This window comes from Tubulanus polymorphus, chromosome 7 (assembly GCF_964204645.1).
Source record: "Tubulanus polymorphus chromosome 7, tnTubPoly1.2, whole genome shotgun sequence".
NCBI classification, from domain to species: Eukaryota; Metazoa; Nemertea; class Palaeonemertea; order Tubulaniformes; family Tubulanidae; genus Tubulanus; species Tubulanus polymorphus.
In genome coordinates, this window is record NC_134031.1 from 617,530 (window position 1) to 641,987 (window position 24,458).

General features: G+C 40.8%; 2 protein-coding genes across 2 annotated transcripts in view; both read right to left on the reverse strand.

Moving 5' to 3' along the window:
* The window catches only part of LOC141908219 (glutamate receptor ionotropic, kainate 3-like), a 65,843-nt gene extending 49,136 nt beyond the window's left edge, over positions 1–16,707 (reverse strand). The window contains exon 1 of the mRNA XM_074798146.1: positions 16,694–16,707. The gene's annotated coding sequence lies outside the window, so the exon portion shown is untranslated. The remainder of the gene's footprint in view (positions 1–16,693) is intronic.
* LOC141908403 (cholecystokinin receptor type A-like) lies at positions 880–21,740 on the reverse strand. The gene is made up of 6 exons (XM_074798444.1): positions 21,313–21,740; positions 8,637–8,760; positions 6,633–6,850; positions 5,740–5,899; positions 3,184–3,309; positions 880–1,946 (listed from the first exon to the last, which is right to left on the reverse strand). The coding sequence occupies exons 1-6, from the start codon at positions 21,738–21,740 to the stop codon at positions 1,629–1,631; spliced, it is 1,374 nt and encodes a 457-aa protein (XP_074654545.1). The 3' UTR covers positions 880–1,628.
* Between the last annotated feature and the right edge of the window lie 2,718 nt (positions 21,741–24,458).

A 24,458-nucleotide genomic window follows, 5' to 3' on the forward strand; every position in this document is an offset into this window, starting at 1 on the left:
CCTGTGATTTGCGTGGTGACCACTCGAGTGTGTTAACAAGGGCTCGTATCATTCTGGTAATATTACCAGGACATTCCATGGCAATTGCTTCTTAATTCCAAGTATAGGGGCAACTTTTGTACCAAATGAAAAATCTTCCAGACGAAATGCAATCTCACGGTTTGTGAGACGAAGTAAATCGCCTCGGATAGCGCTGTCGTTGAAATAATAACGCATTCAATTTTGTAACTACTTCATACAATCGAATTTCTTAATTCATTTCTATCAGTTGATTACGTCGACATTTTACTCTCAGTGTTTTATACCGATCACTGATTTCTAAAACTAGACACAATTTTCACAAAATATCGAAAACATTGATATATTATCATCAGACGCGTTCACTTTAAACATGAATATACAAACAAATAAGATACTGATACTCATAGACTTATAGACTTATAGACTTATAGACTTATAGACGTGTTTCTGCGTTACTACATAAACTTTAATTCTTATTATTGCTGGTCTGGAAATATACAAATTAAAAAGAAGATCTGATTCCACAGTTAGAGTTAATACTGAGTTAGAAATTAGTTAATTTTCAATGACTCTAAAACTAAGAGTCCATGGTTAAAATTTGTCAATTTTCAATGTGTTAACTCGGAATCAAACGTTAACTCAAAACTGTGGACTCGGGTCCAGTATTCTTTTGTATTTACTCAATGGTAACCATGATTGTCTGATAGTGACTACGTAATACCTACCGCACAGACCTGCTTCCCCTCCCTTCCCTACTCACCTCAACCCCTCCCCTCCCTACTCACCTCACCCCGCTCCCTTCCCTTCTCGCCTCACCGAGCTCCCTACTCACCTCAACCCTTCCCCTCCCTACTCGCCTACAACCTTTCAGCTCATCGAAATATCAAATACTTATTCAATGATTCGATAATCGTTTTGTTTCCAGATGTATTCAATAAATGAGAAGAATTGTGTAATTCCGATCAACAGGAGCCGGTTATATAGTTTATCTCAAACCACACCACGCTGTAGTTGATATTTTCTCGTCGTACAAACAACTAGTTTTTAACAGAATCCTGATATAATTATTGAGAATGAAGTGAAGTAGAATTATTGATAGTTTTCTTTTTACAGCTCATTTACAGCGCGGTTCATCGTTATTAGTTTCGCTGCACTTAAAGGGCATGAAACCATGGTTTTTAGAAACTACCTATTTTGAGCATATTGAATTCACGATTAATTAAACCAGTTTATTACACGTTACGTCGTTAGCGTTGAATGTATTTACACATTATCACCACTGAGATGAGAGATACAACATACGATTCGAGACATACGCCATGCGATATTAGTCTGATTTATTTCCTCGCTGTAATTACTAGCTACGTCAATTGTTTTTTTCTCGAGAAGAGTTCGAGTCGCAACTAAAAAGAGATTCCGTGTCCTTTTTATAACCGAAAGTCTTAAGACTGAGCTCTGAGTTGTTGCCTCTCTTGTGATCACGTGGTTCATAGTCTCAATCCCTGTTTCGATATCTAACACACGGCGTCTGCAAGAATTCAATCGATAAAACTGTTTGTTTACATTACGTGAACATGAATTTTGAAAAAAACGGTCGTTTTCGTCCATCATCGCTGATTGGCCGAACTTTCAGTTTCCGATTCGATGACGTCATGTCTACGCAATAAACTGGATTTGACGACGCCTCTGGCAGGCGAATACTGTGTCGTCATCATTGTATGCGTTGTACTGCCGTTTGTTTTCGTGTCCATTTCATACTCGGACATCCGGGTACCTCTGTGAAAAAAACACTCGTACGCGCGTCGGTTGTGGCAAATATACGACCGGCATGCATTGCGTAATCCACGCCGGAAGTTGCTCGACATAAAACCGTAAACAATAGGATTGACACAGCTCTGTATATACGGTAACAGATATAAGAACGCCTAGAAATATATAGAAAAAAAAACCAACAGTAGTATCAGTAGTTATACAGAAAAATCCCTCGCAAAGATAGACAAATTCCGAAATGTTTCCGTGAACTCCTCCAATAGTTTATTCAACTAAATCCTTGAAATAATTTTCATGAATACTGTATTCCTGACGATTAGGATATAGTCAAAACGTTGAATAACCTACTAGCTCAAGGAATACAGTATTCCTGTATATGACTATTAGGATATAGTCGAAACATTGAATAAACTACACTAGCTCAAGGAATACAGTATTCCTGAAGATGACTATTAGGATATAGTCGAAACGTTGAATAACTACACTAGCTCAAGGAATACAGTATTCCTGAAGATGACTATTAGGATATAATCGAAACATTGAATAAACTACACTAGCTCAAGGAATACAGTATTCCTGAAGATGACTATTAGGATATAGTCGAAACGTTGAATAACTACACTAGCTCAAGGAATACAGTATTCCTGAAGATGACTATTAGGATATAGTCGAAACGTTGAATAACTACACTAGCTCAAGGAATACAGTATTCCTGAAGATGACTATTAGGATAAAGTCGAAACATTGAATAAACTACACTAGCTCAAGGAATACAGTATTCCTGAAGATGACTATTAGGATAAAGTCGAAACATTGAATAAACTACACTAGCTCAAGGAATACAGTATTCCTGAAGATGACTATTAGGATATAGTCGAAACGTTGAATAAACTTCGGAAAATTTTTAAACTCTTTTTTCATTCTATTAGGCCGTGGTTAAAACACGGATTCATGGAATTTCTTATGAATCGTTTGTTGTTTACCCCTAGAACCAACAAATTACTTTTCAAAAAGTCATCTACGTACGTTTTTAAGTACAGTAGACGCTTTGAATTATGATACCGGCGTAGGATACGACCCGGAACGTCATAACGATATCTAACATTAAATCTCCAGATGTTTCCCGACAACATCGGCTGATTTTGTCGTAACTCATCAAAAAAAAAGAACTCGTCAACACGAGCCGCCGACAACGAATTGACCCGACGACTAATTTATGTCGTTCGCAGTCATGTTTTGATTCCCCGCTAAACAGTCCATATAGTTAAAGCCTTGATTATGAAACCTGTAAGTTGGGTTTGAGATGGTTGATGTGGTCTGAGAGACTCCTCTCAGCTGCTTTTCAAATTCTCAAACCCTAGAGGTGTGATATTTGTGTAACGCTACGCTTACCTTGCCGTATTGAGCTCCTTTCGCGTACAGATAACCAGCTTTATATTTTATGAGAACTTGTAGGATTAATTTCGGTCCCCAACAGAGCAGAAATATGACGACCAAAGTAATTAGCATTCTGATCACCTGAAAAAATAGAAAATATCAACATGAAACACGACCAGAGATTCTTAACATGAAACACGGCCAGAGATTCTAAACATGAAATACGGCCAGAGATTCTTAACATGAAACACGACCAGAGATTCTAAACATGAAACACGACCAGAGATTCTTAACATGAAACACGGCCAGAGATTCTAAACACGAAACACGACCAGAGATTCTAAACATGAAACACGACCAGAGATTCTAAACATGAAACACGACCAGAGATTCTAAACGATCATTATGGGAGGGGTACAAACAGTACCCTTATATGAATTTGAGATTTTGTTTTTACCGGTTTTAGATTTTCTGGCAATGAAATAACTTGTATACATTTCAAGTCTTTCACCAAAGAATTTCTACACCGAGAACCAGGAAATATTAGAAGAGGTTTTTATTGTGTTTATTCTTTTGTGAAAAGGCTTCAGTCGATTCGTTCAACGAAGTATCAATTGAATTGGATTGATATGTCGATCAGGTGGCGGTAATGTCGAATCGGTGAACTGGTTAATAATTATTCAAAGACCTGCATGAGACCCCTTTGTTTACATATAAAACGTGTTGTAATAGTTTCTCTGCGTGTTGACGGAAACAGAAAGCTGTTTTATCGCTCAAGAATAAAACGATAATTAAACGCTCATTTTAAAGTTGATCGATCGAGGAGGAGCGCTTCACTGGCACGCGAGTAGCGGCGCGCGTCGTTTAACTGTGAATGAAACACGAATCACAGTCGTGATTACTGTCGACCGATTTGTAACGATTACAGATCGAGATAGAGAATTAATTGCAATCCATTCGTTTGGTAACCGTCAGTGGAATATCTGCGAGGTATAACACGCGAATGGTATAGCAGAGCAGCGTTTACGTACACACGAGATGTGTCACTCACTACCTCTCATACCCCGGGTACATTCAACACCTTTTGATTAGCTATTTTTTATTTGCCAGCTTCATAATTATGCTGAGATAAATTGTCACCAGAAGATAAATTGATAGGTGAGGGCAGTGCTGAATACTCACTTCTCGCGTATGCGGTGATATTGCGTGCATTCTGTATGAATGATAACAAACTCTTACCACAACTCGAACTATTACATTAATATGTTATTTATTAGTAATAATATGTTCACAACCAGAGTTGACTTCTGTCTGTCTGTCTGTCTGTCTTCATCGCGAGGGTTACAGTCAGCCACCACAAGTACATAGACTAGAGCAGGTGGGGCGAATGGTGGGTAGGTGGGTAGGTGGGGAGGGAGGGAGGGAGGGAGGGAGGGGGTGCAATTGTTGTTGTTTGTGCAATCACTCGAACAAACTGGTGTCCGGTCATTACTCGTACCGTGCGCAAACTCATTTTGACACTGACAATCTATCACGTGTTACCCGCACACATTTACTCTTCCGTCTCCCTAAACCTAATAACAGGCCAGCTCTGATAGCAGAGTTTCTCTGTAATGTAATTACAGTTCGATCGCCCCATCATCAACCGCGATGTCTGACATCAACATCGTTACTAGTTAACACTGATCTACAGGATGCCGGACATCCAATCATCAACCAAACACAGCGCGCTGGTGACACAAACTGCTGCGGTCCATCGTCAATCGGGGGAAAAAATTTCGCCATATTGTCCGCGGCGAAATTGACAGGATTATCGACAGCGACCGAGATGTGAGTGGCTGCAGTAACTAGAAAAAGTCATAAAGCAACTTTTCCTAATTTACGCGCGTGTGATCTGTGCTGCTTATCACAACATAACCGACCATCAAATACACACGATATTCGTATTACAACCTGTCTGTCACGTGGCCGCTGAGATTGAAGTGAATGTCACCTGGCTGACTATAGCTGCTAGCTGAGCCAACTTCGGCAATCAGAATTAGTCGAATATAGTCAAACTAAGTGAAACCAAAAATGTCAGTTTAGTCGGAACTATATCCCGGGATTTAAGCGCATTCGGTTATTAGTTCCGACCACTAGTCGACTAGATACGAAAACCGAATTTGGCCCTGGCAATCAAGCGCATCACGACATCGGTCGAATAAAGGTGTAATCATGACCAGTAAGAGCGGTTGGGGGTTTGAGGTCCTATCCAAAGAACATAAGACGCGACGGTGATTTAGTTGTCATTTAGAGTAGGGGTGATTAGTTAGTAGGAAGACAGTTTTACGACTCCTATAGAAACAGAAGTTGCACAAGCTCGTATGATTAAAGCATCTGGGGCCAGTTGCTCAAAGGTTGGTTAAAGATAACCAGTGGATAAATACGCCAGTAACAATCAAGTTTTAATCGTCACTATGTCAACTATCCACTGGTTATCTCTAACCAACTTTTGAGCAACTGGCCCCTGGTTACTAGAAATGCGACCACAGTGGGCATCATGCATCATCTATTAGTGTTTCTAATACTGACCTGTTTTCTGGCCTCCTGTACAGCGACGCTATGTTCCTTCGCTGCCGTGCTGATAACACCCCTCTGACTGTAAACACTGCCCGCTAGTGACGTAGATTTACCGCTATCCTGGAAGGTCGAGGCCAACCTTTGACGCGACTCGGCGTCGCTACTCTGACTGCTAAAACACAGAAATACCGATATTCGTGACATCCTTAATTTCCCATCCTAACTGTCGTATAATTTAGAAAAAAAATAGTTTATGATAAGTGAAGAAACCTGAGAAAATTTGCAGTTTATGTAAAGTAGACTCGACTCGAGTCAGATCCTATCAACTCGTAGATAACTGTTCAGTTTGGATGTGTTTTTAAACAATTTTATCAAGTCGGACACATTTTTACAGTTCCATAAAAGACTTAAGCGGATTTATTATGATTTATTTGAAGATTAATTTTCATCAAAATCATTTTCAAATAAATCTGGAGAAGGGTAAAAGCATTTTATCCTGATACCTTAGTGTAACAAATTATCTTCAATATCGTGCGTCTTTAAAACGTGCCCTTAAACAAATTCTCCCAAGACTGTTTCAAATTTAAAGATTTCAAAATTTCGCTCGAATTAAATTCGAATGAATCGTGTTTTGTTCCCTGATGCAGGAAATTCCATCGATGAACAAACGGCGAAAATATTTTTCAATCTTTCATTTCTCAAAATAAAGAAGATAGAATCGAGACAGGAGGATTGGTTGCGCAATTTAATTGCGCAATGTCGTCTGAATTTCCACCGGAGGGATTTTGAAACCGGCAATTTTTATCCCCCGCCGCCGACGATCTAACTAACCCTAGAACAAATCTAGCGAAACCTTTGAAAACTTGTTGATGAAACGCGATATAAATATAGGCGATAGTTTTTACCTTTGATGACGAGTCATCAGCGCGAGTTGTCTAGTACTAACCCACAACACGTAGACGACCACCGAATAACAGAAAGCCATGATGAAAGAAGGAACGATAAACATGATGCACAGTTGATACCAGGCATACGCGATACGACCTTCATCGTGTACGTTATCGACACACATTAAAACAATCACTCGTGTGTCGTTTTTAAACCATTTTGTCAAATCATAACCCTGTCAAATAAACACGAAATAATATACAGACATTTCTAGTTAGAAATTCCAATATTTGATAAGAAGATTCATTTCTACAGTTGTGAGTTTGAATTATAAACTCTCCGTTGAAATTAGTTCATTTTCGATCGGGTTCAATCAGGCACCGGATCCTGATATCGAATTCAAACTTGTTAGGTTTTTGATATTGATTTTTAACGGTCTCTAATGATTTCGACGGAAATTTCATGTCCAGCTAAATTTTGATACATTTTGTTATTATATTTGCATATATTGGGTTTTCATTGACCACCACTCATTGTGGTTTCTCTACTATTTCGGTGGATTGCCCTGGGGTGGATTGGGGTGGAATTCAGGGTGGATAGATCATTATTCCACGAAGCCGCTTCTGGAGAATCCAATAAAGACTAATAGCCCGTTAACCGGTGAACTTCCGGTGACCGAGGCGCGGTCTATGCGTGATTGCGTTAATCTGTATGGTGGCGCGGGAGGAGATGACGGTGGCGCGGAAGGACATGTTGCCACCGTGCTCAGAATCAGTCAAACAATCACAGAGATTAATCACCCGTTTGTGACGAGAGTCAATGGCTCCGACTACATCTTAACAGTGATGAATAAGAAATCTGTTGAATTGGATATCAAACAGTATCTAGTTATAGATATATCACAAGGACGACTTGAGAGTTGTGTGAGAGAGAGAGAGAGTAGGTCAAACAGACGGTTTGTTTGAGAGGAGGGGCAAGGAGAAGGTTAGAAAGAGACTATCATCAACTCTGCGAGCTTCACTTGTACTGAATTTCCTATGAATTTTTTTCATGGATATAGATATAATGACAAATCGTTTTATAACAATTAGAACAATTCCAACTAAACCGTTTTGAGCCTAAACTATTCCATGAAACCGGACCTAGATGTCTATGTGACCCTTGATTTAAGGAGATCCCCCTATGGGCAATCTACCTATACCTGTATTGGTATAGCCCCCCCCCTCCACGGGATGAGTAAATCTACATACCTGTATTGGTATAGCCCCCCCCCCTCCACGGGATGAGTAAATCTACCTACCTGTATTGGTATAGCCCCCCCTCTCCACGGGATGAGTAAATCTACCTACCTGTATTGGTATACCCCCCCTCCACGGGATGAGTAAATCTACCTACCTGTATTGGTATAGCCCCACCCCCTCCACGGGATGAGTAAATCTACCTACCTGTATTGGTATAGCCCCCCCCCTCCACGGGATGAGTAAATCTACCTACCTGTATTGGTATAGCCCCCCCTCTCCACGGGATGAGTAAATCTACCTACCTGTATTGGTATACCCCCCCTCTCCACGGGATGAGTAAATCTACCTATACCTGTATTGGTATAGCCCCCCCTCTCCACGGGATGAGTAAATCTACCTACCTGTATTGGTATACCCCCCCTCCACGGGATGAGTAAATCTACCTACCTGTATTGGTATAGCCCCACCCCCTCCACGGGATGAGTAAATATACCTACCTGTATTGGTATACCCCCCCCTCCACGGGATGAGTAAATCTACCTACCTGTATTGGTATAGCCCCCCTCCACGGGATGAGTAAATCTACCTACCTGTATTGGTATAGCCCCACCCCCTCCACGGGATGAGTAAATATACCTACCTGTATTGGTATAGCCCCCCTCCACGGGATGAGTAAATCTACCTACCTGTATTGGTATAGCCCCCCCTCCACGGGATGAATAAATCTACCTACCTGTATTGGTATACCCCCCTCTCCACGGGATGAGTAAATCTACCTACCTGTATTGGTATAGCTGGTGATGAAAGGAGGAATGAAAAAAACCAGACGATCACAATAATGATGATCGTGTGACCGAATGTAAACCACGATCTGGCGCGCATCGGGTGAACTATTACTATATATCTACAATATAAAAACAACACCATATTCAAATAGAGTGAAGAAAGTAGACGATTCAGATTTAAAAATCACCAAAGACAGGATTTTACATTCTATCAGGTTTTATAAATCGCATCGGACCTGGATCTCAGTTAAACTCAGTTAACCTGGCTATACGTATAATTTCAGGGACTTTCCTTCGGTAATCTAATTCCATGTAAGGTATCGTATCATTATTTTCGGTTTAGTATATATTTACCGGCACCGGCAACTGATACTGATACTGGTACTGGTACTGGTACTGGTACTGGTACTGGTACTGGTACTGGTACTGGTACTGGTACTGGTATTGGTACCGGTACCGGTACCGGTACCGGTACTGGTACTGGTACTGGTACTGGTACTGGTACTGGTACTGATACTGGTTCTGGTACTGATTTAAAGACACCTGTTCGCATCATTAGAGGCACACCCCGATGAAGTGAGCGCCGATATACGATTTCCTCCCCGGGAAATTGCGATCAACTTATCGATTTTCAATTCAGTGAATGCAGCAGCTCTGTCTACGTGGTTTTGTTTTTTTTTAAATACTTTTGAAAGCCATTAACGTCGACTGAATAACGGCTGTAAACTTATAAATAAATCTTTAACGAGCTACTTTTACAAGTCGTCAGGGAGCAGGAAATTAGCTTGTAATTGATATCGTATATGTAATCGCGAGCGGCCATTTCGTTTAAATATTCACACGGCGACGAAAAAAACATTATTGTGTCGAATAACTGCATAGAACGACAGAGGCTTCAACAGTGGCGCTGCAAGTGTTGCAAATCATGCTACTCTTGACAACAAAACCATAAAATCATGGCCATAAAATACGCTACGCACACCGATAGAAGGATTAAAGTCTTTTCGCCACCGGACTCGATTCGCTTTTAGCAGTGATACTTAGAAAACGATTTCTAGAGTCCTGGCTATATCACTGAGCACAGCACGACCTGCGTGCGCAACCTCTCGACGTATAAAATTGACATCCGGTTCGCTTAAGAGTTATCGGATGAGAATATTAAGGACGTCGGGATATTATACCTGAGACCTGACTGTTCCCTGAGAGGTTTAGTAACAGAGTTCAAAACAGGGTCGAGTGCCAAACACGTGACATCAGGTACCAACAGATAGTATGAAAACAGTAGAAATGATAATAGAACAAAAAGTAGAAACTGTGTTTAATGAAATACAAGAATTGTGAGAAAATAAGTTATCATAGAGTTTGATTTTATAGTCGAAAATCTAAGATATAGTTGCATGATTGGTGGTCGAATCATAGACGTTTCTTCCATGGTCAAACTAACAGCATTTTCTGTTTAGTTTTAGTTGGAAATTGTAACGATCTTGACGTATGGGGGGATTGGAAATTTCGATTGCGGTTCGTGTAACAAGCTTCCAAACGGCCTGAAACACGGCAATCCACTGATTGGAGTTATTGTTCTATTTATATTATTATCCAATTTTTTACGGAAAAAGACAATTCAATGCTGGATCTATAGAAAAGCTGCAGTTCACTGAATTTGCGGCAGTTGTTATTTTACTTGCCGCTATAATTGATCCAACCTACGTCAACAAGCAAAATACATGTAATGTTTGACACAGCGATCATCAGCGAAGCGGTCAGTCTCATAAGACATATCAATACCATGCTTCTCCGAGCGAGTAAGGCCGGTAACGAATGACATTTACGTCTATTTGATCAATATTCCGGGGTTTGTTTTTTACTAAGACACAGCCCAACGTCTGTTTGTTCGGTTACGGAAAAAGCAAAACAATCTACATAATAATTTCGGGAATTTTCAGGTTCTGTAGCAGCAGCCCCGGGGGTCAGATACTCAAAAAGGTCTGTTTAGATTTAACCATCTAAGAGTCGTTGCTCAAAATATTGTAGAGATATCCAGAGGATGTCTGTGGTAATTATAAGTAGCTACAATTGCTCACAAAAGTTGGTTAAAGATAACCGGCCGGATAAAAACCATATGACAATGATCTGTCAATTGTCACTATGTCAATTATCCACTGGTTTACTCTAACCTTTCAGAAACTGCAGCCCCTGATAAATACCATGGACATTCACTTGTTAACTCTAACAGTCTTGTGAGCGACCCCAGCAGCCTTTGAAAATACCTGGCTACAGGCATATGAACCCTGAATCAAAGGTAGCAGCATTATCCAAAGAACTACCAACTATTTATTATTTGGGAGATCTATTGGTAAAATTGTCAAAATCCCCTTTCGCTCATTGATTCAATGATCAAGTTTTCATCGCCATCACGAGTACTATCCATCAGTCAATCTCTTAACATCGCTAGAGAATCTCATCGTGCAGCAAAAAAAAACATAAAAAGAGAAAATAGTTTTGAGTGGGAGTTTAGTTGAACAATCGGAGCACGTGTTTATTCCAGTCACGTGAGTGATTGTATTTTTAATGTAGAATAGTTGGAGTGTGTGATCAGTTTGTGGTTTGTTAGATCTCAGGTAAAGAATAAGTAATTTCCGGGTCTTGTCGCCGTTCGTCACTGTGCAGCTCGGATTGCGCTGTAGGTCCGCCGCGCGCCACGCCAACTGAAATGCATTCTCAATTTGTAGGTTTCACTTGATAATAGTCAAAGTTTAACTACATTTTAGGGCAGAATTTCATCACAGCGGATTCAGAAGTAATTGATATTTTCTACGGATTCGTTAAATTTTCCATTCAGTTTTGAGCCATTGAGCTGCGAGTAGAACTCTTAGCTTCACTATTTATCGTGATATTATAGCTAGATTTAGGCACTGGATCCAATTCAAAGTAGGTTAAAATTAATGATACCTTGTTTCTCCGAATCGACCAGGTTGTTTTGTAAACCGCAATAAAATTTGTAATCAGTTCATTTCTATCATTGCCGGGTCTGTTATTGTTAGCTTGATCACGATTTAAAAGAAACGTAATGTACAGGGTAGATAGGCAGCCGGTTGGGTCAACTTATAAGCTCAGTCGATATGAGAGAAACAAGGTATCAACTATTTTAGCCTTAAATTTTCACTTAATTTGAAACCAGTTCCACAATTGGTCGTATTTTGAATTATGCCAATTCTCGACTCGTAGTTTTTATGAATAGCTTAAGAAATGTTATAAAGATTTAGAATTCTCTCGCATGCGACGCAGTAGAAAGCCAATTCCGGCGTGGTTACCTTTTACCCGCGAGACAAAATGACTTTTCAAGTTTCACGAATTCAAATTTCTGTTCGACACGCAACAGAATCAAATATTGCAACACTTAACCCCTTCCCCACCCCTAGCTCCCCTAACCCCCCCCCCCCCCGGATGACAGGCGCACACAGTCGGGTTTGAATTGCATTTCAATATGCCTAGACTGTCAACGTTCACTTGAAACAAATGATCCCAGTCGCAGACGATAGAGTCCAATTAGTGTTCAAACTATTCTGATAACCTTGAATTAAGCTCGAAACAAGTATATGTAAAACAAGCATGTTATATCCTCAGCGAGAATGTGGTGCAATCAGAAACACAATTCAGGAGCCCTTCCACCTGATGATGGCTGTTAGTCAACAGCCGGAATTTCTAGTCTAACAAATTTCCAAAATCATTTCTCATAAATTTTCAGCATTTCGTAATTTTAAATGAATATGAATTATAAACTTTTCAACTGTAGTTCAATTTCTGATTTGTCCTGTTAATCGTATAAAAACGACTGACGCTTTGTACGAGGGAGAATTGATGACAATCTGAAGGCGGCGTATTCAGTCATTCACTGAACAGAACGTGGTTGCGCAACTATGGAAATCTTAACTAGCGATAAATTGAGGCAATAACTGCTGATTACGCCTGCAAGTGTGAAATGCGTTTTGTCTTTTGTTAATTAGTCGCTGTAAGACACAGGGAGACGGCGAGGAGAGAGGAGCGAGGGAGAGGAAGAGCAAGGGGAGAGGGAGACAGTGAGAGGAACGAGATGAGAGATGGAGAGGGGTGAGAAGAGGGAGAGAAGACAGTGAGGGGAGAGGGGAGAGGGATAGAGAGAGAGAGAGAGGGGGAGAGGTAGGCAGTGAGAGGAGATGGGTAGAGAGAGGTGAGAAGAGGGGGGAGAGGTAGGCAGTGAGAGGAGATGGGTAGAGAGAGGTGAGAAGAGGGGGGAGGTAGGCAGTGAGAGGAGATGGGTAGAGAGAGGTGAGAAGAGGGGGAGAGAGGTAGGCAGTGAGAGGAGATGGGTAGAGAGAGGTGAGAAGAGAGGGGAGAGGTAGGCAGTGAGAGGAGATGGGTAGAGAGAGGTGAGAAGAGAGGGGAGAGGTAGGCAGTGAGAGGAGATGGGTAGAGAGAGGTGAGAAGAGGGGGGAGAGGTAGGCAGTGAGAGATGGGTAGAGAGAGGTGAGAAGAGGGGGAGAGGTAGGCAGTGAGAGGAGATGGGTAGAGAGAGAGGTGAGAAGAGGGGGGAGAGGTAGGCAGTGAGAGGAGATGGGTAGAGAGAGAGGTGAGAAGAGGAGGGAGAGGTAGGCAGTGAGAGGAGAGAGAGAGGTGAGAAGAGGAGGGAGAGGTAGGCAGTGAGAGGAGAGAGAGAGGTGAGAAGAGGAGGGAGAGGTAGGCAGTGAGAGGAGATGGGTAGAGAGAGAGGTGAGAAGAGGAGGGAGAGGTAGGCAGTGAGAGGAGATGGGTAGAGAGAGAGGTGAGAAGAGGAGGGAGAGGTAGGCAGTGAGAGGAGAGAGAGAGGTGAGAAGAGGAGGGAGAGGTAGGCAGTGAGAGATGGGTAGAGAGAGAGGTGAGAAGAGGAGGGAGAGGTAGGCAGTGAGAGGAGAGAGAGAGGTGAGAAGAGGAGGGAGAGAGGTAGGCAGTGAGAGGAGATGGGTTGATGCAGATAAAGCGCTTGCGATCTGTGGAATTACGATTTGTCTCATCAAGCTGCGCGCTGCCCTCTCCCCCACTGTCCAACTAAACCTAACATTACGTTATTGTCACATTGCCAGTCTGTCTGCATACTAATGAAATCAATAGATAAATCACCATGGTCAGTGCAGATGTCATGGTCAGGCGGGTAATAACGTAAGAACGATGTCTAATAGGCACGACCGAAATGTTGAGTGTCTCTTCAACTTTTTCATCTGTACCCTGATGAGCAAGCGCTCAGGGATGTTTTGAATATTAAGACTGCTTGTTATTAGTGACAACAGCCTCAACGTCGCAGCCCCAACCTGAGCCTGCTATGGCTAACATTTCTGGTGCGCAGATCTATTGTTCGGGAATCCAAAGATTAACCCGGAAGTCATCTGTGATTGGCCGAACTGTAGCGCCAATCACGGACCGAGTTACAGAAAACAGCGCCTCTCGCTATAGAGGGCGCTAGCTGACGGTTTGGTTTTCCTCGGGTGAATATTGTTATGCCCCGGTGCGATGCCTGACATGATCCCCATCATGTTGTTCAGTTTCTGAATACGTATTTCAATCCTCTGAATTCTAATTCATATTAAAACAGACGCTGATCTGAGATTAAATATCAAGCAGATAATTCATTTGATTCGATCTTGTTGTCATTAATTCAAGGAGATAAATGACTGCAGTTTTTCAGGCGAATTCCCATAAAAGATGTTGTTTATAATGAAATAAAATTGCAGGAATGCATGTTACTGATCTAAACGCGGCGCTGATAAACTACTTCTATTGAATTTATGATGGCATATAACAAATGATTCGTTGCATGGAGAGGGAGGGAGAGGGAGAGAGAGAGAGAGCTGGGAGGGGAGTTGTTATTCATATAGCTGGAAAAAGTAGAGGCCATTAATGTGATTTTTTTTCTATAAAGCTCCCAGGAGTCAGACAGCAGATGAGATAATTTGAAAAGAGGATTTATGATCGATAAATGAATAGAATTAATACTAAGAGCCGTTTTGCTCGATACCTGGGAAAAATCATTGTGAAGCTCCTGACTATGGGTTCGAGCCCCCAAAATGGGCGATTGGTTTAAAGATGAACAACTATGAACCGATCGATGCTAACATGACGTAACAGAGCGTCATGTTGGCCGTCACGCGCGAGCGGATAACCGAAGTAATAAGTCACGCAGTTGACGCCATTATGACGTACAAATAGTAATATACCTGTTACTGGAAAATAGAAATACACGGAGTAGACACTAATATTGATATTTCAATTCAAACACTTTACTCCGATCTTCAAATAAGTTGAAATCCTTTTCGAAAACATCAATAAAAAATTATCATTAATTGGTAGAAAGTTTTCATCGAACGAAATATAAATGAATCTGAAATTTGACGCGTTTTATTATTGGTTTTTGATGTTACTCGCGCGACGAGGAGGACAGGAGGATACGAAGGAGTGGTTTCACCTACAGGGTAAACTGCTAATGAACATATCGCGACCTGTCGTCGTTTTAAATTGCTACAAATCGAAAACTTATCGAAATTTCTAGAAAGATTAAACTTTTAAAATTGCATCGGATGACGATTCGAATTCGACAAAATGACCGCCAGTCTTTATTCTAAACTACTCACGCAAAGAGAAGCTTCAAAACATGCGATCTGTTTCATGCGCAGCGAAATATTTCATTCTGTTTCTTATCGTAACTTTCTCATTTTCTTCAATAACAAATATAGTTTACATTCGGATATTCGTACAATAAGAAATAACACAGATGATACGGAAGATAAAAACTATGATACCCTGAAACATCTTGTAAAAACATCAAGTATTTGTAGAATTGAATAGGATAGCTTATATATCTACTTGTTGGAAAATGGATCATTTCATGAGTTCATTCTCGAATAGCCAATCACTTCAATCATAAATAGCTCTCTGAGGTCCATGAAATACTTAATCGTCTTTTTAACATCTAAAAAAACTTAGCTCGGAATTCTAGTAGAAGGTGCGCTGTACGCGGATATTATGGCTATTAGTTGAGTGTCACAAGTGTCACAAGTTATAAGAAATCGGTCTCAGGTCGCAGAAGATGACCTTAAACGTAGCAGCGGTCGTGAGGTGCTTGGACGCCACACATTAATCCAATCAACAACGATAATTAATCATCTTTCATTGGGGTAGTAGCAGCAGCAGCAGCAGCAACAGCAGCAGCAGCAGCAGCAGCAGCAGCAGCAGCAGCAGCAGCAGTAACAGCAGCAGCAGCAATGATAAGCTTGTATAAAACCGGAATCGCTAGCGCATTACCCACCTATCCCCCTTGACATATTCTCTTAATGATCCATGTGTAGAAAATCATAAAATCTATGCGACTATGACCAGAGAAGATTAATGTAACTGATTACTGAGATAAACGACCAATACTAACATCGAACTGAACTGAACTGAGCTGAGCTGAGCTGATACAATGAACGAACAGCATCAGTCTCCTAACTACATGTTATAAGCATTCACATATCTGAAATTGTAGTTGAATTACATAAGTATCACTTGAAATATTTCGTTTCAGGAGAAAAAAACAAATTTTTTGTGTTTCGAAATCGATTAACAAAATTCTAAATTTCAGACCCGGGAGGGAGCTGTAGTTACATGTTAAGTATTTGTTGAAATACAAACCTTTTAAGGACCTTTGAAAAATGTTCGAAAAACATAGAACGTTTCAGGCACTAGTGGGGTTTATAGTTACATACACGAGTGGGACTTCCAGTTACATACAGGGTCCACTCCTGGTTTTTTCCCCTGAATTTCCAATGCAAACCATAGCTAACAATATTGAAAAAAAGTGTGATATTTTTCGCGAGAAATCTTTTAAGTCGATTAGAAACATTATAATCCAAAGGAACAAACAGGTGACGCCGAAATAAACAGGTGACGCCGAGTGAAACACCTGATAAGAAAAATCCTTTCTAAATTTCAAACCCGGATGAAAGAAGCGGCAGAAATTGTAACGACACGAATCGAAAATTCAATTAGACTTTCTTCTTCAAAAGGTTGAATATTGAAGTAAAATGCAATTTTCAAATCATAGAAACCGAGAAGGGAAACTTCGTGTTTGAGTTTGGACGAAATAAAACTTCGCTTCAGCGGACAAACCAAGGGAAGGCTGGAAATTGAATTTACGTTTCTAGAATATCATCATTGATGGCTGAGTGATGATTATAGCATTAGAGCCTGGATATGTTTTTCCTTTTTAATTATTATCAATATCATTATTATTATTATTCCGACTCACTTCTCTTTTATATATTTTTTTCCTTTCCATTTTTACTTTAGTTTTTTGGTATTATTATCGTCTTCACTTTTTAAGGTGCCATCTTTTTCACAAGCTTCGGCTTTTTGGCATCCTCGTTTTAGTATTGAAATTATCTATAACTCAGACTTTATGTAAATTATTTTTTTCTGTATATAACGTTTCTACGTTATATGTAATTTCAATGCATTCAGGAATAAAGAATATCATATCATACCGGCCATTATACCTGACATCAATGAATGCCAGCTAATTCACAAATCTTTTTATCAGAAATCATATTGAAAAATCCTCAATTTAAGAATTAAGAATTTCAGATTTTGATTCTGAAAAGTGCGTACCGTTCAAGTTTCCAGTTTTTTCCCCGCCTCAATAATAAAGCCTACTTAAATCGAGATATTCTATACACAGCATTGTATTGAACGGCAGGCGTCCAAAAGAGCCGAGAACTCGAACCTCTTAAAATCCCTTGAATAAAACACCGCGGTGTACACTTCACTGACGTCTGGTCTTGCACATGAGTTGTTTTGTGATTTTTCGAAGTACAGCGAATCCGCTTACCGGATTTCACTTCAAACCAACAGGTGTTTAGGGAAACTTGCAGCGCACAAAAGCGGATTTTCCAAATGTGAATTATGGCCACAACATAAAAACTACTGAGAAATGTATGAAATAAGCTGTTAATATGTGAAGGAGCATCATTTATTGCGGGTTTGGTCGATTAATCGTTTTCCCATTTTCTGATCGAACTTTCAGAAAAGTCAACTCAAAATGGCTGCCAGCTGAGTTTATAGGCACAGTTTCAGATATAACCTCACTTACCCAAAGGTCTGAGGTCTGAATTCAGGATAGAAAATATGGACGACTAATTCGTTTTCCTGCGCACGTCAGCGTGTATCGGGAGGCTATTCTACCATTGATTTATGAAGTTCTCCAAACAATTAAAGAACTACAGAAACCAGGCTGATTACAAAATTGATCAAGTAAAGCTTCATTTCCGCCAATTATATAGATATACATATAATCAATTTTGAGTAAATCTCACATCTGCAAGCCGGAAACACGTGTTTATCCGCCTCTCTTTCATCCTACACCGGAAGTGAATCGTATTGCGAGTCGATGCACATTCGTTTGGGAAAAGCCTATGATACAAAATGAGCCCCTGAAATATCTGAAAACTTCAGAAACAAACTATCAAAAATATATATATATATTCATTCACACTCGATTTGATCTGATTTATTCAATGAAGTGGAATATTGTCACCACACCCTGCTGGATGTACGCTCCACTGACCTTCGACAGGCGCGCTGACAAAATAGAATTTCCGGTGTCTTATGTCATGGAATTAATGGGTTATTGATTGTCAGTGTTGAGACAATGATTTATGACGTGACCCGTGTAGCGCAAAAACCGGTAAATAAAACCGATTATACTATAGACAATAATAGCCATTGATTGTCACAGAGATTGTCATATTGTATCTATCACTATTTAGGAGGGAAACTGGTGGCAAGATGCACGCTGTCGGGTTCACCCATGGACTCTAAAACGAACAAGAAATAGTTTTTATAGAGTCCAGTGTTGGAAGTGTTTGTATCCGTCGCTCTACGAACGTGTGTGACATCGGACACTACAGTTCCCGGTGAAGCAGTCGTCTGAACCTGAATCTAACATCAGTCATATCTTAAGTCCGTAGCCGATCTGAAGACTAATCTTGAGACTGGACCCGGAGTTCAGAATTACGTAATACGACTGTTCAAACCTGCTGCTGATAGATAGAAAATACATGTATAAATGTTTGGTGTGTATCATTTGACAAGCAATTTCTGTGATGCGCGAAATGTTAAAGGTTATCTATCTATATCTCTCTATATATATATGTAATAGCTCAATGCTCAGAGACCAATGACAAACACAATTCGAGCCCGTAATAAATACCTGTTCACGGGGATTATCATCATCGATTTCCGATCAGTTGGACAATTTCTCGAGTAGCCGTTAACCGGTCTCGGCTTGATGAAAATTGCATCCTCGAGTAATATTCGAGAGGTTCTCTAGCCGTTTTAGTCTGTGCGCAATCCTCCCGGTTATACGCGATAAATCATCCCAGCGAGATATCGCACTATTTCTTAAGATTCTAATCCACCGAACTGGCGGCGTATGAATACAATATTGCACTAATTTCACCTCTAGTAGGTATTGTTGGAGCAGTAATGTGGAGTAGTTACTGACGGACGATACGAGACTCTTAATAACGGTTTTGTTTCAGTAAATCATTTGATTAAGAGGCACTTAACGACGGTAGTATTGAGTATCAGTTTCTGTGTAATGCTTTCGTCGCTTGTTTTATAGGTTGTTATAACACGTGACAATGCGACAGTACGGAATCCAATATCATTCATTGAGTACAGAGTATTATGCGCTGCTCACCTGCCCAGATACAATCAATTAATCCTTACTTTCATTGTGTATTAATTGAAAATTCTATTTCATTACGACCCAGTTCAAGAGATGTTGGTAAAGTTTGAAGATATAAGATAAGTCAATTTCAGATGTTTTGAGTCAAATCTAAACAGACAACAACTGTAGAACTGGATCCTTGACCTTGTTCTTCACTGAAACAGGCCCAGGACCCGGCTCCGCGGTGAAATAGCCCCAGGACCCGGCTCCGCGGTGAAACAGCCCCAGGACCCGGCTCCGCGGTGAAACAGCCCCAGGACCCGGCTCCGCGATGAAACAGCCCCAGGACCAAGCTCCACAGTTGTCTTTGAGAACACTTAAAAATATTCGACACAATTTCTGTTTCGTTTTACCGACATTTTAGCGATAATCAAAAAACTATCTCGTACTAATTACCGACAAAGACAGTCTTGCATCCGATACATTAGATCAGTAAATCTGATTATGGAAGGTAAATTGCTCAGGTAAGTGGGTTGTGACATCTTCACGCTTAATTGAAGTTTGAGATGTTGAATTGAAGATCAACACGAAACGCTTCTTGTAAACGTCTCAAAGACGAGACGCGCCGCACGCGTGGTAGTTTTTAGAAGATTAATTCAATATTTCATCAGATAAGATTTTAATAACTGCTTCGAGTCAAACTAAAAGTCTTACACCTAATTTTCCACAATTGCGATGTAAGTTTGAAATTACTTTATTTACGATGTTTCAACTTTCGAGCACTTATTCCGACAACACCGTGGGGTTGGATCCAGAAACTGGATCCATAACTGTGGAACTGATCCACAACTGTAGGGCTGGGCCCAGAACTGTAGATCTGGATTCAGAATCGTTGAACTGGACCCAGAAGTGTGGAGTTCGGTCATAGACAGTAGAACTGGTCACTGGGCCTTAGTGCATGGAGAATTTTAATTTTGTTTGACTGGAGGTGAATTGTTGGGTTATCCCCTCCCACTCCCCGGGTCACCAACTCCTCTCGGGAATATCTAAAGGTTATTGCCGCGGTTCACATTTATTGACTGATATTAAAAGCTCTAGAACTCGGCCAGTTTTTCATCGAGTATTCGATTAATTCCCCGCGAAAACTCATATAAATTCACATTACATTCGCACTGATGATACTTAATGTTATTTCCACAGTAAAAACACCTGGTCGGTGATGAATACTCGAATGATCTCTGGTGGATTGATGAAATAAGCCTCCACAGTCTACTGATATTACTGCATGGCGATTAATCTACAATTTGAACTCAAATAATATTTTGTTAAACGTCATACCGTTTCCTTCATCATCTAATTCTGGTATTGATGTACCCCCGAGAGGTTCTTCCAATTACTCTATCTTCAACTGAAGCTAGCTGGAGAAACCCAACAACTATAGGTGCCCGGAAGTGATGCACAACGTGAAATTCATAAAACAAACCCAACAATGATGCTGGTGCCCGAAGTCCCCAATATGTTTAACCGACCCTAACATCTCATCCAACAATTTTGGAACTGGATCAAGGGATTCAGATGCACCAGCGTCCAGTTCCACAGTTCTTGATCCAGTTCTACAGTTCAGGGCCCAGTTCTACAGTTCTGGGTCCAGTTCCACAGCAGGATCCAGTTCCACAGTTCAGGACCCAGTTCCACAGCAAGATCTTGTTCCACAGTTCAGGACCCAGTTCAACAGCAGGATCCAGTTCCACAGTGTCTCGGTTAAGATTTAACTCCACAGATAAACAATAAATCATTCAATAATGAATTATATCTTACAAGGGCTACAAATACCTTCTTGTTTAGAAAGTATTTCCAACAATCATCGGGGACACATTTGAGAGCGCGTTAGAAAATTAATTGCTTAAACATGCATTCATTCATTGAAACAGGTCGGTGCCAAGAAAATGTAACTCACCTTTCGAGGCTCATCGCCACCAAATTCAGAATCGACGCGACGGCGGATAACATCTCGGAGAACGCCGATACTTTACACAGTACTTCACCCATAATAGAATGAGTGGTGAAATATCGTATCATCTCACACGGGACACAGATACCGAGAAATAACAAATCCGCGATCGCCAAACTCACCAGAAACAACGTCGTCACAGTTCGAGATTTCTTATCGCCCAGAATTACAAACACGACGATACCGTTTCCGATAATCCCAACTAGAAATGTTAATCCGTAGATTAGTATAGTCGGAATGAATATGGGTTCTTTAAGCCACGGTTTAGCGATGTTATCGATATCGCCATCGTAAAACACGTAGTCGTCGACTGTAGGATGAACGACGGACGTCTGACTCAAGTTAGAAATGTCGTAAGTTATTTCCTCCGACATTCTGATGTATCCACTTAGTTTTTACGCCGCATTCGCCGGTTTCAAATCGATATATCGGGCTTTTCAAAAGTTCTATCGATATTCGTAGGAAGTAGTTTTCGATCGTCAGATCACGAGAATTCAAGTTCGAATCTAAATCCACGAACCGTGTTTTTTGAGTAACCGTTCGTCGGAGTCGAACATTGTCATCGTTGCGGTATTTTTACACTGCAGGTTTTAGTGGAAGTCGATTTCGTTCGTTTTATTGACGCGTGTTTTCTCTACGAGATGCAGATATTTCACTCGCGCGCGCGCAGACGACGGAAGCGACCGTGAACTCCGATTCCGGTAAGAGATGCCGAGTTTAAATCGCGACTGTTTAATCACCAGCGAGTGATTAATTATCTCTAGACAGGTGCGCGTCGTGTCGTGACGTCACACGAATGGAAAATGATGCAGTTAAATGGTTGTCGTAGATCACGAGATTCTGCGATGAAATGTGCCCCGTGTAGAATCATCAACCGGTGGATTATTCAATGAAATCTCCCTGCGTTCGATCATTAACGCGAGGCAAATCGCTCTGAAATGGGATCAAAAAAACATTAATGATCGGTTAGATAGAAATTGTCTCAGCTTGTCCGTGACTGCCTGAGCCGCTATGGACCCATAATCATGACTTGGGTGGCATAAAGTCTCAGTTTCTCGTAGCCCGAGACATAACATCAACTACTATATTAGCATTTTAGAATTGACACAATTTGGAATTCATCTTCTTGTTTGTGTAACAATAACTACTATGCAAGATGAAGTTTAACTATCAAACTATAAAAGACTTACTAATTAGCTCATTGTCATTCTCTTTGCTTCTACGTCAGAATTGACCGACGACAAGAACAACTTAAGGATTTGATCTGCGTATATACACATATACAAATGCGTCACGTTCATTTAGGGAGAACATGTTGTATTTCGAAGGTCTATCCCCGAGAGAACTTCACTCACATAGTTCTATCAAATGTCACCGAAACTTGTGTGAACAAATAAAAGTGAAAGGTGAAGCGCAGTCTAAGTATCAGGGGATGAACACGGGACGAATTTGCTGCATGTAATTACACTGTTATAGCCAGTCTTGTTACATGTTAGTTGTAATAATTTCCGCCTCATAGACTTTCAAGGAAACCACGAGTGGCGATATGTTTAAAAAACTGATTTCCCTCGGTGATAACACTTGCCTAGATGGTCGACCGTTACATTTGAAATGCACCAATCAACGAGTGGACTACGTGACTGGAGTCACTGATTGGATCAAACAATCGTCGGTTAAGATTTGAATAAAACCAAACACCGAGACTCGAATAGAAGCAGAGACCGCGCGGGCTGCATCGAGTTTAATATTTAATACATGATTTATGAGCCAAATTAGTTCATTTTCAGTAATTATCGAGACAGGTTCATCCGACTTTCGAACCGCAGACCATCGACGCGTAACAACCAGATGCGCCCAGTTACATTCCAAACTGTACTATAATGATAAAGAATGAGACACTGCTGCCAGAAGGGAACGGGTTTAAAAAAAAAGATAATGCCATGTAAGTCAGCCTAGTTCATGAATGAGGAAGCAAAATTGGCGCCGACCATACTCGTAACCCTAATCGTAGCTCGGCCGTAACCCTAACCCTAGCAGGAATCGAACCTCCGACCTTCTGTATGCCAGCCGAACATGCTAACCACCAGACCACACACCTGTGGTGACTGACTCAGCGGGTTGGTAGGTTTGTGTGGTCAGTGTGGGTGACTGGTGACCGGTCAGGTGTGGGTGACTGGTGACCGGTCAGGTGTGGGTGACTGGTGACCAGTCTAGCGAGGAACAATACCCGTTACATATCATTCATTCTCTGTTTACAAAGAGAGTTTATCTTAGATAACCGCGTTAAACAAGTGAATATCAAATCATGTATCGTGTTACACAGTGTGGTATTTCACGTACACAGAATCTTCGTGTTTTATGTTTCAATCAAAATATAATGATGTATAGTATTCACCGGTGATCTGTTTGCGGTGCACACACAACAACTACCCGCCTGATTGGAGAAAACATCCGTACAAAAAATACACGAGAAAAGAAAATGATTTGAATTTATCAATGCGCGATGTTGCGTGCTACGAATGTTCTAGGTGTTGGATATCTCTAGGAGATGATGTGTGGTCACGGCGCGGGGTATAGGGACCGCGCTGGGTTGTGGGCAGTCACCCGCGCGAGTGGTGACCGGGTGTGTGTAAGTCAAGGGTGAGCCTCTCTCTCGCTCTCACTCTCACACTCTCTCGCTTCTAAAGCGATGATTGATCGAGTTTTCCAATGATTGAACGCCCTCTCAAGAGACTTTAGATCGAGAGACTAAACAAATTTCTCGATATTTTCTCGAAGCTGCTTATAAATCTTTTTATTTCTCTTCATTTCCAATTTATCTGTGCATTAAATAAGGGGCACCGGGTAAACAGATTGAGATGAAATTCTTTTTTTAAGCCTGGAAATCGGAAAATACCGATGACAGATCCGTAATAATCGAAACTGATCGAAATTAAGAACAAAAATAACCTCATACATATTTTGTTACCTAACACAATTAATGCTCGCTTACCAGGGCTTGATTTGCTGCTAACTAAGTACACACGATATAATGATACCGTTGAGAGACAATCGGACCCTGGCAAGCGATGATGATGATGTTGACTAGATAT

Coding starts and splice junctions, on each gene's coding strand:
- LOC141908403 (XM_074798444.1), bottom strand. CDS start 21,740: ATGTCGGAGGAAATAACTTACGACATTTCTAACTTGAGTCAGACGTCC. Junction 8,761..21,312: donor GTGGCGATGAGCCTCGAAAG/GTGAGTTACATT, acceptor TTTATATTGTAG/ATATATAGTAATAGTTCACC. Junction 1,947..3,183: donor AAGGAGCTCAATACGGCAAG/GTAAGCGTAGCG, acceptor ATATATTTCTAG/GCGTTCTTATATCTGTTACC.